Raw genomic sequence first — 19,337 nt, 5'->3', positions numbered from 1 at the left:
AACTACTCCAACTACGTTCTCCACAAGGTATATGTAAACTGCTAAACACTTAAATTGGTGATTACAATCTAATCCTTCGTTCAGTTTTCTTTTTTTTTGAAACATAATCCTTCATTCAGTTAAAACAACGAAATTGGTTTTAAAGGATTAAAACTTTGTACTAATGTGTGTAGAACTCTTAAAAGTTCTCCATTTCTACTAAAAAGATTGTACTGTCTTATTTGCTCCACGCTTTCTACCTTACCCTCACTTACGTTAAACATTAATGGCTTTCTCACTTCTCAGTAGCACCATTAATCTAATCCGATGCACAGAGTTAAACTAAACGCAGTAGCGGCATCATAAGAAGGGGCACACTGGCTTCTAAGCATATAGTACGGTGGTTGAGTTTGCGAGCCCGGGGGTTGTTCTCCCGTGACAAAAGAACATTAAAACATTCCTGAGACCCGCCAACATCTACACAAACACTCGTCTTATACAATTTGTAATTATGAATTCCCAATGCTGTAATGACCTTTTTTTTTGTTCAATTATTTTTTGATCATTACAACACTTTTATTTCTTCCATCAACTGCCCACTGAGTGAAGAACGTGATACCGCTGCAATCCTAAACATGACTCAGTATTATCCACTTTCTCAAGCACAGAAAAAGGGGCATAAGAAACCAAGGATAATAATACTTAGGCAGATACCAATTGAAACACAACATCACAATACATAGAAAGCATTTTGATGTATAAACAACACCAGAACATATGGAACTCCTATATCACGATTACTGTTAAACAAGGGTGAGAAGAAACTAGATATAGTACATTGACCAGGTCAAGTTCATACGCCAACAGACATTTGAGAAAGGCTCCGAGAAGCTTCAAAGCACACCATTGTTCTTTTGTCCGTGCGCCATATACTTCCAGATGCCATCTAAAAAAATATATTTGAAAAACATTAATCACTTATTGTCTAGAAAAGAGAAAATGCCGAAGTAAATACTGATAATAATATTAATAATTAAATTCACAAACTTTAAGCAACTGGCTATTTTATTCATCTAGGCTTCAGCATATTAGAATATTATTTGGAATACAATAAAGTTACTACCATTTTATCCATACTATATTAGCATAGTAGATGCATATCTACGTAACTAACAAGGCTTGGTTACCTTTTATGAAAACAAATATTACTACTTCATTCTTATAATGAAGGATTACTATGATATTTTTATTTGTCCCAGAACTGTAAAGAGGGTAAATACTAATTTTAACTCCGGAATAGTATATAGTAAAATTCTTCAAAGTTGAATGTACAGATTAGCAAGGGTTGCCAGTGCAACGAGAGAGCTAGTGAACATCGATATGATATGATACAGGGCTGAGAAAAACCGAATGATTCCGGAAAATCAAACTGAACCACATAATTTCAGTTTGATTCAAAATTATAGGTGATTGGGTTCTGATTTTTTGTAACAAACCGAAAAGAAATATAAAACCATTTTTTCAGAACTAATTCAGTCAAACTGACCAATTATATACGTTTTATATCAAAATATATTTTCAGCACATCTTTTATTCAATAACTTCTGCAACCACATATAATTGAAGTATCAAACCGACCAATTCTATATGCTTTGAAAATAATTTAAGATTGGGTTTGGGATTTAGGAACTTGAAATTCATTTCAAATGATAAGAATTGAGCTGTTATTTAGATTCTCAAATTTAAGCTTATACTAACTATGTCCCAAAATAAGATTTGTTTTGACTTTTACTCCCTTTGTCCCTTTGAGTTGTTAACATTTGAAATAAAGTGTTCGACACACATTTTAAGGCTCTTATCTAGTATAGTTGTATAGCTTATTTTGAACATTTTCTTTTTTTGAATAAAATTTTAAACATTTAATATTTATTCAGAAGAAAAAAAAATTAAAAAAAAATTATGTAACTATAGTAGTTACGAGCCTTAAAATGCGTGTCGAACACTTCATTCCAAATGTTAACAAATCAAAGGGACGGAGGTGACGGAGGGAGTAACAAGTATTTTGAGATGTAAGAAAAAGGTACTTCCGTATGTCATTTTCAAAATTTTCTCATTCTAAATAATAATATAGATGTTAATTTTTAATTCGAAAAAGGAATTTTTTTAAAAAAATGTAGAAGTATCTTTTTCATGTGACTTAAATTAAGTGTAGAAAGTCAAAGCGACTCTTATTTTGGGGCACAAAGAGTATCAAAATGAGTTGGAATTGCATCAAATTCATAATATGTACAAAATTTCTTAACAATCATGTTAAGTTCCGATGTCAAGATCCAATATCCATAATATGTACAGAATTTCTTGACCAAAATTATTACAATCTATTTAAGTATCTAAAAAACGTGGACACAAGTTTTTTAATGTACAAGTGAATAGAAGATGATGAGCGGCTGTGAAATTAAGATAAGGTTTTGATTGAGATTGATTTCACACGTGACTTAAGGTGCATTTCAAATGTCACTGAGCTCTTTGTTGGACCTAAAAACATGGCCTTGATAAGTTGAATGATAGTATGTGTTAAACATGTATGTATATATATATATAATTTTTTCGGGTTAGTTTTATGTCAACCGAACCCGACCCAAAATCAAAAAACCCCAACGTATTTTTTCATGTCGAGTTTCGGGTCGTGTCGATTTTTGCCACCCCTAATGTAGAGAGACTAGATTATTGTTGATGAAAACCCTTCACGATGATGTGGAAAATGTATGTATTGGTTTCAAAGCTTAAATGCTCCGTTGTCATTGTTGTCATTCTATTTAAAACAACCTATACTGATACTAAACTAATTTAGGGAACATAGGTAACTAAACATTTTTTGAATATTTGACTACCTTGTGAGATGTGCATTAGATTATCATGTATTGTAATATCTAAATATATATATATTTAAGCAAGGTATATATTTTAAAAAAGAAATTGTAAAACTTTTTAGACAGAGGAACTATGAATGGCTTATAATTTTTTACTGGGTTTAAATTCCATGAAAGCTCCTTGGACTCTAACAATATCCTGTCGTACATTTTCAACATCGAAACTATTTTAGGCTTGACCATCCAATTAGCAGTCACAAAGACCAAAGCACTAGCACTAAACCTATGTGTAATAACCCACACATCAAATTAGAAGCTCTAGGTTGTACCACCTTATGCCTTCTAACCTTGGACATCAGCACAAAAGGATAAGATAATACAGGAGTACTAGCTATCACATGCTAACTGACAGACAGTAGCCCAAGTTTACAAAGATAATTTTCCCTATTAATTCAAAAAGTAAAGTTTAAACTTGCACACATATTGTATAAGCAATAATAAAGAAACAGGCCACAAAGTGTATTACCTTTCTGGATACTTTAGATAGGAAAAGCTTATTCAATTGTGTCTTCTGAAATTTTAATGTCTTGCTCCTTGACCAACTTCAGCATTGGGAACATTCTGGGGGCAGCTGCCAAAGGTTTGCCTGTAATCAGAAATAAATTTTATATTATTTGTATCCCTACAAAGAATAAGATACTTTCTATCCTTCTGAAGATTGCCACTTAAGTAATAACTGCTCATGATTATTACAAGGAACAGCAATAACAAAACCACCACCAGCAACATACTTAAGTGAAAATAATAAATAAAAAAAGATGGGACAATACAGCAAAGAAATCCAATTCCTTCAGGGGCATGGACATTTCTAGTTTAGAAGTCCAATATAACTTCTTAAGCACTTTACGTCCTTACAAATCCTGGGCCACATGACTTCAAAAGACGGTGGTCAACTTGGAACTTTATATCCACCACTAACAAAGACCGAAGCATGTACTACATCTTACATCAAGGCAAAAACAGAAAAAAAAAAGATAATTAATATATATTCTCCCTCTGTTGCAGATGTTCATGCAATGCATTAACTGGAAGAATGCAGTTATCTTATCTGTAGAAAATTCATATAATTCACCTAGGCACACTTTTGCAGAAGGAAAGACTCCTTATAAGTTGAACCATATACTTTGTAAAACTACAAAGCAGCAACTTAACTACTTAAAGAAACATTTCACGTCTCAAAATTCTAAATTCAAGAAGATAGCCAATTAATTCAATGGTTTCCTCTAAAGAAATGAGAGTTTACAATAATCAGCTGAAAGAATGTCACGTTACAAAAATGTAAGCGTCAAAAGCCAAAATTTAGCAATGCGCTGCAAAACAGTAAAAAATAGCATAACTAATTTTTTGTATCATCTGACACACCGTTCTCATAACTGTTGTCAAGGCCATGATAAGGAACTTCAATCATTGGCCTTGGAAGAGGTCGACCATTAAAGTCTTGGGGAAATGATTCAAAATCAGGGCCAAAGTTGAACTTCACAACGCAATTAGGTTGATTTGGAAGGGTGTACATCGAAGCAGCAGCGTAGTACCGACCACCATAGAGCTCCTTAAACGCAACCCCTTGACAAATCCCATTTTTGAAGAAAGATATCTCACTTCCTGCAAAAAATAAAGCTAAAATTATTACATTTGAAAAGCAAGATCAGGATCATGTTTAGCATTGAGCTATTAACAACATATTGATTTAGACATCAAATATAATAACGTGCTAATTGTATAATATAAATAAGATACTAGAAACATCATAGGTACTAAATGGAAACAAAGAGGGACTAAGGCTTTTGTAAAGAAAATGAAGGAACATATGGTGCAAGTAGGTAGGGAGGTCTGACTAGTCAATAGGTAACATATACGATAACAAATACGTTATACAAATCCTAGCCAAACACTCAACATTCCAAACTGGGGCATACTAAAGTTTGTATTTTGAATTACATATCATCTTTATTGGTAAACTCCCTACTAAAGTACAAGTCATTACCGTGACACGTCTCTTCATCATCATATACATTCATGTTTATGGCCTCTCAATAAGAGTTTCACTTTAGGTAATTACTATTCATATAAATTTGTTCACTAATATGAATCCTTATGTTTCCGCAATAAATTATCCTTAAGCATTTGTCAGATCCACCACATAAAAAGCGCGCGCAGTACATTTATATATACTTGCGCACATTTATATAAACATTTATTAAACCCATAAAACGCGCGCAGTGTACATTTATATATAGTTGCACACATTTATATATACTAAGCATACTTGGCTTACCTTTGTGTAGAAAACAAACAAAAACTAACATACATCGTATGTTAGTTGCACACATATATATATAGTTGCACACATTTATATATACTTTCGCACATTTATATATACATTTATTAAACCCATAAAACGCGGGCAGTACATTTATATATAGTTGCACACATTTATATATACTAAGCATACTAAGCTTACCTTTGTGTAAAATGCACGCAGTACATTTATATATAGTTGCACACATTTATATATACTAAGCATACTAAGCTTACCTTTGTGTAGAAAACAAACAAAAACTAACATACATCGTATAAGACTGTAAAATTGAAATTAGAAAACATAAAAATAAACTTATGAGTTATGATCAAATATATATAGACTTAAATGAAATGTACCAGGAATCACTTTAGGTGGATCCTGTTTAGGATCAGGTGCACAAGCATATTTCTGCCCCTTGTACCAAACAACTTCAGGCATCTTCGGAGTATACAAATTCCCCTCCGGCAAATTGATATAAAACCCAATAACATCACCTTGTTCATACCCTTTTTCCCCATACTTCTCTCTCAAAGCCTTATGTATCTTACACCCATCCAGATCTCTATACCCAAAACTATTCCCATCATACCCAACCGGAGCCTGCAAATCCCCTTTCTCCGTCGACCACCCCAGCCTAGTATGCCCAGTAACTCCCAACTTAACCACCTTAATCTCGAAATACCAAGCACCTTCAGTAACACCTCTAGTACTCCTCACCATCCTATACCCTTTACAACTCCCAGCACTCAATCTATCCTCACTCAGCTCAACTTTCTCCGCCTTATACGCCTTGGAAAGACAAATCTTCATCTCCGGATCATCATCATTCTTATCAGGAAACCGCGGCAACGGAGTAATCCTAACAAAATCCTCCTTCTGACCACTCCCATTGCTCCCATTATTCGCACTCTTGGGCTTCTTCTTCCCCTTTCTCGTACTAGGCCTAGTCCAAATACACTGAACATTACCCTTCTTTTTCGACTTTTTAATCGCAGCTTTCAAGCTCGGTTTAAGCGCCGGTGTGTCCAAAACCACCGCTTCATCAGACAAGGTCTTGTGTTTCTTAACAGGGTTTGTTTCAGTTTCGTCTTCATCTTCATCGGAATTGTCGGAGATTCTGGTGAAATTGGGGGAATCTTTGGGGAGAAAATCTTGGTGGGTGGTGTCGAAATCAGACAATTCTTCGGACACGAGAGGCTCATCTTTGATATCAGTGTCGGTTAGGGTTTTTGAGGAGGCAACATCGTCGTCTTCCTCGTCTTGATTAGTGGGCTTAAGGTTGTCCATAAGGGGGGTTTGCGTCTGAGGGGTGTTAGGGTTTGGTACAGAATTGGGATTCATCTCGGATTGGTGTGAGTGTGACACAAGGATACGGGGTACCAAATATATAGTAACTTGTATGTTGTATCTATCACAATAATAATATTTTTATTATCCCACCAACCATAATTTGCATATTTTATTCGGTAATAATATTTTTATTATCCCACCGACCAAATTTGCATATTTTATTCGGTAATAATATTTTTATTATCCAACCAAACATAATTGGTATATTTTATTCGGTATAGTTTATATCATGTGCGATATATGGTTTAATATTTAAAATTTGTTTTTACAATTTTTTAATATACACATATCGTTATTTTTTATTTTATTACAATATTTTTGATTTTTGATAATTTATTCTAATATTATTTCAACAAATATGCATATATTGAGAGATACACAAATGGTGAACTGGATTATGGTTATATATAGTATAATATCTAATTATATATTCTATATAATGTTTTATCATTGTATCATATTTTGATTTTTGAATAATAGTTGAACAATGTAATCTTTGTATATTTATGATTGGTTAAATCTCTAAACACATTCTATTTAGGATTGTATTATGACGTTGTTTCGTAATTGGTGCTTGAATAATATAAGAACAATGTATTCATTCTTTTTCTATTATTGTATTAAGAATATATTTATTCTAATAAAAGATAATCTTAACCATTTATTTTTTATTATATCAAATCAACAGTTGAGATTTTTTTGGCGGTACATGACCAAATTTTTGGATAAGAAATTTTTTACTCTTATTATATATAAGGGATATAATATAATATCCCATTAATCACATGATCGGAAAATGATAAAATGTACTAAACCCAATAATGAAGAGGCACTTTTAAAAATATTTTCGGCTTATGTGTGTTTATATATAATACATGTTATATGTTACAGAAAGTATACTGTTTAAAAAATATACTTAAACCAAAGGATGAAGAAGCGATTTTCAGAAATATCTTTGATCTATGTGTAATATATACATGTCAAAAAAATGTAATGCATAATTTATTACATACATACGGTGAAGTAATAATTGTTTCAAATAAATAAAAATTTAATCAAATAATTTGTAAAATGGTAGAGAAAAATCTTAGCTAATGTATTATTCACATTGGAATTACCTTATATGTGTTTTCTTTTTTAAATACGACTCAATACTTTGGATCTTAGCCCCCAAAAAGTCTTTTTGAAAGAAGCTATTCAGGAACAGATGGAACGTTTTACCCAAGATTTAGTAACTAAATTTTTTAATGGTATGTAAAGATAATCGCATCAAATTTCTCGCATGTTTCTTGCAAGCATACAAAGAGTAATCAGAGATTAAATATGTCCATAATAACCGAATTGAAGTATGAAAAATGGCGATCGAGAGTCATGAAAATATAATATGTATATTTTATTGGTATATCCCATTTATATCACATAATCTGAAAATTAAACTGTACTCAAACTCAAGAAAGAAGAGGCAATTTTACAAAATATATTCAGCTTATGTGTGTTTATATATACATGTTAAATGAAGTGTAACGTTTGAAAAATATACTAAATCGAAGAATGAAGAGGAGATTTTGGAAATATCTTCGGCTTATGTGTTTATATATGTAGTTTTTTAAATACGACTCAAATACATCAAATTTATGTAAAGATAATTGTATCAATTTTTTCTTATGTTTCTTGCAAGCATGCAGGGAGTTATTAGAGACAAAAATTTTCCATAACAACTGGATACGGAGGATGAAAATGACGATCGAGAGTTATGAATCTCACCTCTAATGTGATGCACAGCAGCACATGCCACATTCTTATTCATATAATCAGAATTTTATATACTTATGCGTATATTGATCTTATGGAGTAAAATATTTCAATGTCGTTCAACTATATATAATTGAACTTCGATTAAGTACAATTAAACCTGGATTAAGTAATTAGCGATAAAATAACAACCTCGCTAAAATAATATATATTTTTCTTAGTCCCAATATAATGAAAACAGTGTATTTTTTTACTCTCGATAAAATAATGTATTTTTATGAGTCCTCAGACTATTACTTCAAAGTGATTTAACTGTAGATTTGAATGTCTCATTTTTATTTGATAAATATTGTATAGTATGAAAATGTTACAAGAAATAATGCAATGTAACTATTAAACTGGGTAATATTGGTTCTTTTAAAAAATTCAATGACTTGTACAAACGTTGGTTCATTATCTAAACGTTTCTGAGTACAATTGACTTATCTAGGAAGTTGAGACACGTATAACATTAATAAACGATTTAATATAAATATTTGACAACCACTGGTGACTAAATAATCATGAAAGATTATCCTTGTATAGTGACAATGGTTAGCTCTCATTTAAACAACTATAAATGTTAATCATTTAAAAATGGTATTGCCACGAGCTCTTGAAATTAGATATATATTGACAATATCTAATGTTGAAGAACTGTGACGATTTTGTCACGATTTCTCGTATGTCACATACCACACTATAAGTTATATTAATTATTTCAGATGTTGCGATAAGGTTATTTTTTCCATATATGGTTGGTCAATGTACCTTGGTTTATCAAAAATTAGCCGTAGATAATCATCTAATTTTAAAATATTGATTAATTGTGCTTTTAAGAATCATATTTATAATGACGGTAAAATTTATATCACCACTATAAATATGTGTCATAAGTTCGCATATATACATACATGTACTGAAATGAAAAAATTCATCTTAAAATGATGACTAATATTAAATAGTAGCCCACATTCTTTTAATTACTTTGAATCAAAACCGCAATCTTCCGTTAGATTTACAATCACTTCCATTCATCTGTCATATCTCGTATCTACTTCAATTTATTACTAGTAACATACCTTTGCATTTGGACATGATTTTTGTGGCGCCCTCCAAACCCGGGTCAGAAATTTGGGGTCCACACACACACACCTTATTTATAACCTGCTTATAACAATAATAAAGATAATAATAATATGCAGTGACCCTACTTACCAACTACCATGGATCGCAACAGGTTAAAGTATGCACGCAAGCCAAACACACTAATATATTACATACCGATCAAATCCCATATATTTAAACTCGAAACTGAGTATTAAACATTATTACAAACTTTTACAAACTCAAATTATTCAAAAGAAGCCTGCTAGCTTAACTCGATCAACCATAACCCCTAGCTCTTGCGCTGGACTGGGGATCCTCGCTACCAACTGGTTCCTTTTTAACTGGAAAGAATATAAACAATATCGCACAAATGAGCTAACTAGCTCAGTAAGTCACAATGACAAAACTGAGAATAATGATCATCAGGTGAATATGGTTATGAAATCAAGTGAACAATGGATTATGGTTTAGAATTGGATATTATACTTTTATTTTAAAAACCAAGGTTAGGCTGCTGATCAGTCACACACTAACCCCGAGCAAAGCACAACATTGCTCTAACTACTGGATTCAAGGCACACATTGGCCTAATTTGACCATTATATGGTCTGACCACGAATCTGGTCCACAATTTTATAAAAACAATCCAATTCTAACATAATAACAGAATAAGCAATAATAGCAATAAACAGAATCATTAACAACATTGGATGCTCCATAATGAAATGGTTTCAGGATTCATGAGAATCAATATGGCAGCTTCAAGGCTTAGTTGTTGGGTAATGAAAGAATTGAATAACAAAGGAATCAGTATTTCAAGGTTTCAAGGATTTTGCCTTCCAAAGCATAGGATGCAATGGTTTTAGTGTGTGGGTAATTCGATTCAGTGTTCGGTATTTAGTTTGTATGTATTTGTGGAGTAGTATCATATATTTGAGGTTCATATTTGGGTATGCAATAATCAATGGCTTAGAAAGAATAAGGTTCATGGCTCAAGATCAAAACTAGAATCAGGGTTTAGGTTTCTGTGCTTCAAAGCACTTGCAAGATCAACAAAACTATCAAGTACTATAATATCTCGAGAAAGTTCAGAACACTTGCCTGGTATTAGCTTACTATCCTGCACTCGCTTCCAATCTCAACCGTCTTACTTCTCAACTACCTGTTTCCCTTTCCTACGTCTTGCCTCTTCTGCTCACATATCATAAGCATCTATCAATAATCAACTCATACGATTCTATTCAACACATACTTCTATCTACCCTTCGTTTCACCCAAATCCGATTAACGGATTGAAGGTTACGTAATAATCAAGTAAACACCGAATATATAGACCGATAGTCAATCAGCAAGTCACGTATAGCACATAATACATCATGTAATCAATGATATATCATTTATAAAGAAGTCTCGGGTCATAAATAAGCTTTTGGTTATTTAAAATGATTTTTAAAACATTTTCCAGAATTAAAACGGGTCGTTGGATCAATTTCGGGTAAATAAACAGGGTTCGATTAGCCAATTCTGGCTTCGAAACAATTTTATAATAATTATCGAGCCCTGAAAATAATTTAGAATAATATTTTAAAGCTCAAAACTATTTTTCGGAATTTTTACATCATTTTTAAATAATTAAATCTAATTAAATAATTAATTAAAATCAATTAATAATTAATTAAATCAATTAATCAAATAATTTTTGAATTAATTGACCAATTGACCAATTAATCAATTAAAAATTAACTGAAATTAATTAACTAATTAATTCAGATTTATTTTTGAATTAAAAATAATTTTCGGAATTAAAATACAAATTTTTTTAGAATTTTCAGAAAATAAAAATGAATTTTTATAATAAAAATAAATAGGAAATATGATTTTTAAACATTTTTAAAACAGTAATCCAATTTTTGCAAAGTCTGGAAACTTTAGGGACCTAACTTCATCATCTCCAAAAGTACAGGGGCCTGTTTGCAATTTTGCAAACTCCCACCGTCGACTCGCCGGAGTGTGGCCGGAGAACACGATTCCGGCCACCTCAGGCCACCAAATTGTCCAGAATTAATCTACAGGTTACCAGCAACTTATACGTGCAATCAAAATTGAATAATCATCCCTGTCCTGGCCGGAAAATGGCCAAGAACATCGCCAGTTTCCGGCGAACATCGTAAAACTTAAAAACACAACTCCCTTCAATTCACTAATCCTCTGTTAACGAGATATATACCAATCAATTACAAATTTCATAAGGAATACAATCCACTATAAATCAACAGCTAATAACCCCTGAATCAAAAACCCCCAAATTTCAATTGAAAACATTCATACGGGTTATAAACCCTAATTTTGAAATTCGAAAATCAAACTCAAATTTGAACATGTTATTGAACTCCAAATCAGACGTATAATATATCAAAATCATCAGGAAAACAAGCTCTACAACATGCAATCATCAAATCATACAAACAACCATCCGAACAAAAATTCATATTTTTAATTAAAATAATTCGAAAATAATTAAAAATATATAAAATCAACCTTTGATTCTGCAGTAAAATAGGTTATGGAATCTGATAGAGCTCTTCAAGACCTTCAAATCTGGTACTCGAGCTTTTCAAACAAAGATCAATAACACCTTCAAAAGTTGGTTTGATTCTTGGAAAAGTTTATGAATATATGATTTTTCTCTGTAAAATTATATAATTATCTGTCTGCAAATGATTTTGATACGAAATAAAATACGGTAAAAGGCTATTTATATTTACGGAAAATTAGTACCCCGTTGGATCATTCCGGATATAAAACGGTACGTTTATTTATAAAAACTGATCCAAACGGTATCGGTTTTCAGGATAATTATCCAAATCAATACAATTTGTACTGCGGTCTTGGTCTCAGCGCCTGGTTAAACGTACTACGAAGTGATAATTGTGGTAGTTTAATAAAAAGCTCCCGTTTATCGAAAATACGAGTTTTATTGATTTAGCGAAACGAATATTATATCGAAAATGTTGCGCCGGGACCCGCGCAAGACAAACCGTACGCCGGATCGAAAAAGTCGAAATATGGAAAATGCTCGGAATATTACAATTAGGTTAGGAAGGAGTTCTCGGAAGAGTTTCGGGTTCCAAAAATATAACAACGGGTGACGTCGGTTGATTCCCGTTTTTATAAAATAGATTTTAAATACCCGGAAAAAGATTTTATAAATTTCATATGATTCTTATAAATTCATAAATCAACATAAAAATAATTAGGAAGATATGAAAATTATCTATATTTTATTTTGAACATATAAAAATTAAAATACTCAATTAATATTATTTTTGAATATCCAAATACAGATAACACTTAACAATTAATTCACAGAATAGATACTGGACACGTATAATAATTATTTAATAACAAAATAATTACACGATATATCCCGGATATTACATCCTTCCCCCTTAAAAGGATTCTGTCATCAGAATCTCTTAAGAAAATAAATGAGGGTACTTTTCTCCCATATCACTTTCCAATTCCCAGGTTGACTCTTCAACCTTTGGGTTTCTCCACAATACTCTTACTAACTTTACCACTTTATTTTTCAATACTTTCTCTCTCTCCTCTAGAATCTCTATTGGACTTTCTACATATGACAAACCCGCCTGAAGCTCTATTGGTTCATATTCTATTACATGCCTGGAGTCTGGATTGTACTTCTTAAGCATTGATACGTGAAAAATATTGTGAATGTGCTCCATGTGCGGTGGTAACGCCAACTCGTAAGCTACTTTGCCAACGCGCTTTAAGATCTCCAAAGGGCCAACATATCTTGGACTTAACTTCCCTTTCTTTCCAAATCTTGTTAGTCCTTTCCACGGTGATACTTTCAGTAATACCAAGTTTTCTTCTTCAAATTCCATGTCTTTCCTTGACTGGTCTGCGTATTTTCTCTGACGATCTTGTGCGACTATCAATCTCTTCTGGATAATTTCAACAACTTCCTTTGTCTGCTGTACCAGTTCAGGTCCAAGTATCTTGCGTTCTCCTACTTCATCCCAATATACTGGAGATCTGCATTTGCGTCCATAAAGGGCTTCATAGGGTGGCATACCAATATTGGCGTGAAAACTGTTGTTATAAGCAAACTCTACCAGGGGTAAATGCTCGTCCCAATTTCCTTTGAAATCAATAGCACAAACGCGTAACATGTCCTCGATTGTCTGGATCGTTCTTTCATTTTTGCCGTCCGTCTGGTGGTGATAGGCCGTACTCATATTCAGTCTTGTTCTTAAACATTCTTGAAAACTCTTCCAAAATCTCGAGTTAAATCTTGGATCTCGATCAGATACGATAGACACAGGAACTCCATGACGAACTACGATTTCCTTCAGGTACATATGGACTAACTTGTCGAGCGAAAATCTTTCATTTATAGGCAGAAAATGAGCTGACTTGGTAAGTCTATCCACTATAATCCAAATGGCATCATGATTAGCCCTTGTCCTTGGTAATCCAACTATAAAATCCATGGCAATATGTTCCCACTTCCACTCTGGAATCTCCAATGGCTGTAGCAATCCGTTTGGTCTCTGATGCTCTGCTTTAACTCTCTGACAGGTATAACATTTGCTAACCCATTCCGTAATTTCCCTCTTCATGTCTGGCCACCAATAATTTTCCTTTAAATCTCTATACATCTTGGTACTTCCCGGATGGATGGAATATCTTGAACTATGCGCTTCTTGCAAAATTTCATTCTTCAGCTCCGTTACTGGTGGAATCCAAATTCTAGAAGAAAACCTCAAAATACCTTGATCATCCTTTTGTGTGCATAATTCTTCACCTACCAATAATTTATATCTTGGTCCATTACATCTTCCTGACATTTCTTTATGTTCTCCAGCAACTCCGGCTGGAAAGTCATACTATACACTTTCACTTCTTCAGGCTTGCAAACTCTAATCTCCAATTCCAATCTCTGAAATTCCTTATATATCTCTTCAGGTACTGATAACTCATTTAACCTTTCCTTCCGACTTAACGCGTCCGCTACAACGTTCGCTTTACCGGGATGATAATTAATCGAACAATCATAATCTTTGATCAATTCTAACCATCTCCTTTTCCTCATATTAAGTTCCTTCTGGGTGAATATATACTTCAAACTTTTGTGATCAGTATAAATCTCACACTTCTCTCCATAAAGGTAATGTCTCCAGATCTTCAAAGCAAACACTATGGCTGCTAGCTCCACATCATGAGTAGGATACTTCTGTTCGTGTGGTTTTAATTGCCTTGACGCATACGCAATCACCTTGTCGTGCTGCATTAGAACACATCCTAATCCTTTGTGAGAAGCATCGCTATAAATTACGAAATTCTCTTGATCGTCTGGAAGTGACAAAACAGGTGCCGTGATTAATCGTCGCTTCAAATCCTGAAAACTTTCTTCGCACTTGTCGTTCCATATAAACTTTTCATTCTTCTGTGTAAGCTTTGTCAATGGTGTTGCAATTCTTGAGAAATTTTGGACGAATCGTCGATAATATCCTGTCAATCCCAAGAAACTTCTTACCTCGGTGGGTGTTCTCAGTCTCTCCCAATTCGTAATTGCCTCGATCTTTGCCGGATCCACTTTGATCCCTTCATTACTAACTATGTGTCCTAAGAACTGAACTTCCTGTAGCCAAAACTCACACTTCGAGAATTTAGCATATAACTTCTTTCTCCTTAAAATCTCCAAAGCTGTCCTTAAATGTTCCGCATGATCCTCTTCCGTCTTTAAATAGATCAAAATATCGTCTATAAATACAATAACGAACTTGTCCAAATATTCCTTGAAAATTCTGTTCATCAGGTCCATAAATGCTGCCGGGGCATTGGTCAATCCAAAAGACATTACTAAAAATTCATAATGTCCGTACCTTGTTCGGAAAGCTGTCTTTGGTATATCTTCTGGCTTGATCTTCAGTTGATGATATCCCGATCTTAAATCAATTTTGGAGAAATACTTGGCTCCCTTCAATTGGTCAAACAAATCGTCGATTCTAGGTAACGAATACTTGTTCTTGATTGTAAGCTTATTGAGCTCCCTATAGTCAATGCATAGTCTCATGCTTCCATCTTTCTTCTTGACAAATAATACCGGTGCTCCCCACGGGGATACACTGGGTCTGATTACTCCTTTCTCTAACAACTCCTGCAATTGCTTCGCTAGCTCTTTCATCTCAACAGACGCCATTTTGTACGGGGCCTTGGATACTGGTTCTATTCCAGGAGCTAAGTCGATCGCAAATTCAATTTTTCTATCTGGAGGAAGTCCTGGTAACTCATCGGGAAACACATCTGGAAATTCATTCACTACTGGAATATTTTCAAGTTTTGCTGGCTCCTGATTTCTGTCAATCACATATGCTACGAAATGCTCGCATCCTTGCCGTAATAACTTCTTAGCTTGAATCATTGTTAAGAACTTCTTTACTTGCTTCTGGCCCTTGAACGTTACTATTCTTTCATCTAGTGTCTTCACCATTACCTTCTTATCTCGACAATCTATCTGGGCATCGTGCTTAGATAACCAATCCATTCCTAATATAACATCAAACTCCCCTAACTTAAATGGTATCAAATCTGCGCAAAACTTACTACCAGAAATCTCAATCTCACAATTCCCACAAACTTGGTTAACATATACACGTTCTTGATTTGTTAAATCCACATTCATTATTTCATTTAAACACTCAACTGGATAATTTAACTTGCTAACAAAATCTTGTGAAACAAACGATCGGGTTGCTTCCGAATCTATTAACACTTTGGCACATAAAGAATTCACATTAAGCGTACCTGCCACGACATTCGTATCCTGGATAGCATCCTTCACAGACATATCAAAAACTCTAGCCCTTGGAGTCTCATTCACTGTTGGGGTAGATCCCATAATCCTTAATGCATTACTGACTGGGGCTGGTGTCTTGCAATCCCTGGCCATATGTCCTGGCTTTCCACATTTGAAGCGCGTAAATCCAATGGCTGGAACCTTCACTGCTGAATTCTGGATAGGCTGATCCTTATTTACTGGTTCTCTTGCTGGCTGATTTCGGCACTCCCTCGAATAGTGCCCTTTCTGGTTGCATTTAAAACAAACTACATTCAACTTATTACAAACTCCCCCATGCTTCTTTCCACATACTTGACAATCTGGAAAAGTTAATCTCAATTGATTCGGTTGATTCGCATTAACTGGACGGTTGCCCTGGCCTCCGTCGCTTGCATTTTTTCTCCTGAAATTAAAATTCCTCCCAGGCTGAAACTTGCCCTTCTTAAAATTTGGAAACTTCCCTGGTTGTGACTGGCCCTCATTCCCTTCAAATTTCCTCTTCTTGCTTTCCTTTTCCTTCTGGAACATCTCACTCTCTGTCTCTGCAATCATAGCCTTCTGTACCACTCCTGCATAGGTATCCAATTCAAAAATGGCTACCTTCCCTCTGATCCATGGTTTCAAACCTTGATGGAATCTTTTAGCCTTCTTCCTGTCAGTATCCACATACGACGGCACATACCTTGACAATTCTTCAAACTTACTCTCATAATCTGTTACCGACATGTTCCCTTGCTTTAATTCTAAAAACTTCAGCTCCATTTGATCTTGGACAAACTGAGGAAAATACTTTTCTAAAAATAATTCCTTAAACCTCTCCCAAGTAATAACATTTGTACCTTCCAATGTCTTCACCATCTCCCACCAATAGGTGGCCTCATTCTTCAAATAGTAACTTGCAAACTCAACCTTCTGTTCTTCCTTTACTTTTACTAAGACAAATGCCTTCTCTATTTCCTTTAACCAAACATTTGCTTCAATCGGCTCTAGGGAACCCTTGAATTCTGGCGGGTTTACTACCTGAAAAGTTTTGAAAGTTACTTGGGGATTGGTCTGTCTTTGTTGTTGTTGTGCCAGGTGAACCGTTTGTTGGGCCAAGATTTGAAGAATCTGGGCTATTGCTGGGTCCATGGGTCCTGGGTTCACATTTGGATTTGTATTATCTTGGTTGTTATTGTTGTTGGTTTCTTCATTCTGGGTGTTGGTGCGGGTATTTCTTCTAGGAGGCATTTTCTGTAAAGAATCAAACAACTTATTTAGCTTTTGAATCAAATCTTTTGCATAAAAGAAAAGTTTTGTAAAACAGAAATATCTCTTTTTGAAAATAGTTGTAACTAAGTAAATTGCATGCTTCTTTACAGAATATAAGCAGTTATGGAAAACAGGGTACATGGTATTACAGGGTATAACTAGTGCAATAAATAAGGTAAAGTAAAACAGGTACAATAAAGGAAATGACAGTAATGGAAAGAAAAAGGTACTGATATATATAGATCAAAAGTTTTGGGTGGTACAAGCGTACAGACGCTTCGAAAGTAAAAGAAAAAGGTTACAACAACCTACTCACTAGTCAACATAGCTAGTCTATAAACACAACTCAAAAGCTTACTGATACACACTACACACTACTGTACATACTACACAACCATACAACACTGCTCAGCATCTCTATCTCTGGATCTCTGACTCATGGTAGGTCTGGACCTCCAATCTCCTCAAGTTCTTCTAGAACCCACTTAGCCCACTCCACTAAGAAATCAGGGGTGATGTCCTCATGTGTAGCCTCAGCAATCCTCACTGCAGCTGTCCTACGAAACACCTGTAGCCTCTCTCTGAGTCGCCTCTCACCACTCCCAACCTCTCTGGTACGCATAATATGTAGTAACTCCTGAATCTGACCCTGAAGGAACCGCTGCTCCATCAAGCAGGCCTCAAACTGATGATATGGGACAGGATAAGAAGAGAACTGAAAAGGTACTCCTATGACTGAATGACCAGTAAAGCCTGAATCAGCAGGTGGGGGTCCTCTAACAGGGGGCCTCATGCCTGGGGGTGGAATATGTAACGACCGAGGAATTACGCTTGTATTATATTATAATAATGATAAATTATATGTATTATTATGTGATTAAATGTGTTAAGTTGTTAAACCCTAACTGCTATGTGCTATGTGTTGGCTGTTTTGATCCAAACGTGTTTTGGATATTTATTGAGCGTTTTATCGTCAGTTATATATATTATATCAAAATATGTACAGCTCAAAACTATGTTTTAAAAGCCCATATTTCAAACAAAATCATTGGCTCTATTTTATTAAAAATGCCCTATACCATATCGCTATTCTGAACCCCTAGACCTTTTACAAATTGACCTTTTTCGCGAAAAACGACTTTTCCGGACCCCTTCGGGTATCAAAAACCCCACAAAAAATTATATTTTTATTTTTATATGATCATGAAATTATCATATATCATTTTTCTTTGTATTTTTGTAATTTTTACAATTTTTGGGAATTTTTAGTATTTATTTAGTATTATTGGATATTTAAAAATTCAATATTAATACCCAAAAATTATAAAAATTGGGGCCAAATATTTTTATTAGGAGTGTAATTAGACCCTTAATTTTACTTAGGGGTATTATTTTCATAAATATAAATATCTGATTTATTAGTAATTAAATCAGTTAATTATACTTAAAAATCAGAAAATAAAAAGAAAATCAGAAAAGGAATTAGGGTTAGGGTTTTTGGTGAAGAACAGGGCAGCAGAATCAATCGTGAATTTGAAGGTGATTCCGGAGTCTAAATCGTTCATATAAGTAGTCAAATTGAAGCTGGTGATTCGTAGTTTATGATTATGTCAACGTTTTTGTTGATTGATTTCTTGATTTTTGATTTGTTATTTCGGGTTTAATCTTTGAATTCGGGTTTTGATTTTTGTTGATTGTTTGATGATTCTGTTAGCATAGTCGTGTAGATCATCGTTTTTCCTGTCATTTGGTACCG

At 34.0% G+C, this 19,337-nt stretch overlaps 1 protein-coding gene across 1 annotated transcript; it reads right to left on the bottom strand.

Moving 5' to 3' along the window:
* Positions 1–658: 658 nt before the first annotated feature.
* Positions 659–6,580, bottom strand: LOC141668516 (protein TRAUCO). The gene is made up of 4 exons (XM_074475415.1): positions 5,568–6,580; positions 4,272–4,511; positions 3,376–3,495; positions 659–925 (listed from the first exon to the last, which is right to left on the bottom strand). Exons 1-3 carry the CDS (start codon positions 6,550–6,552, stop codon positions 3,404–3,406), a joined length of 1,317 nt encoding a protein of 438 aa, XP_074331516.1. The 5' UTR covers positions 6,553–6,580; the 3' UTR covers positions 659–925; positions 3,376–3,403.
* Positions 6,581–19,337: the final 12,757 nt, after the last annotated feature.

Source organism: Apium graveolens, chromosome 1 (genome assembly GCF_009905375.1).
Source record: "Apium graveolens cultivar Ventura chromosome 1, ASM990537v1, whole genome shotgun sequence".
Taxonomy (NCBI): Eukaryota; Viridiplantae; Streptophyta; class Magnoliopsida; order Apiales; family Apiaceae; genus Apium; species Apium graveolens.
This window is presented reverse-complemented; position numbering and strand designations above follow the sequence as displayed.

Coding starts and splice junctions, on each gene's coding strand:
- LOC141668516 (XM_074475415.1), bottom strand. CDS start 6,552: ATGAATCCCAATTCTGTACCAAACCCTAACACCCCTCAGACGCAAACC. Junction 4,512..5,567: donor TCCACCTAAAGTGATTCCTG/GTACATTTCATT, acceptor TATTTTTTGCAG/GAAGTGAGATATCTTTCTTC. Junction 3,496..4,271: donor TGACAACAGTTATGAGAACG/GTGTGTCAGATG, acceptor TTCTGATTACAG/GCAAACCTTTGGCAGCTGCC.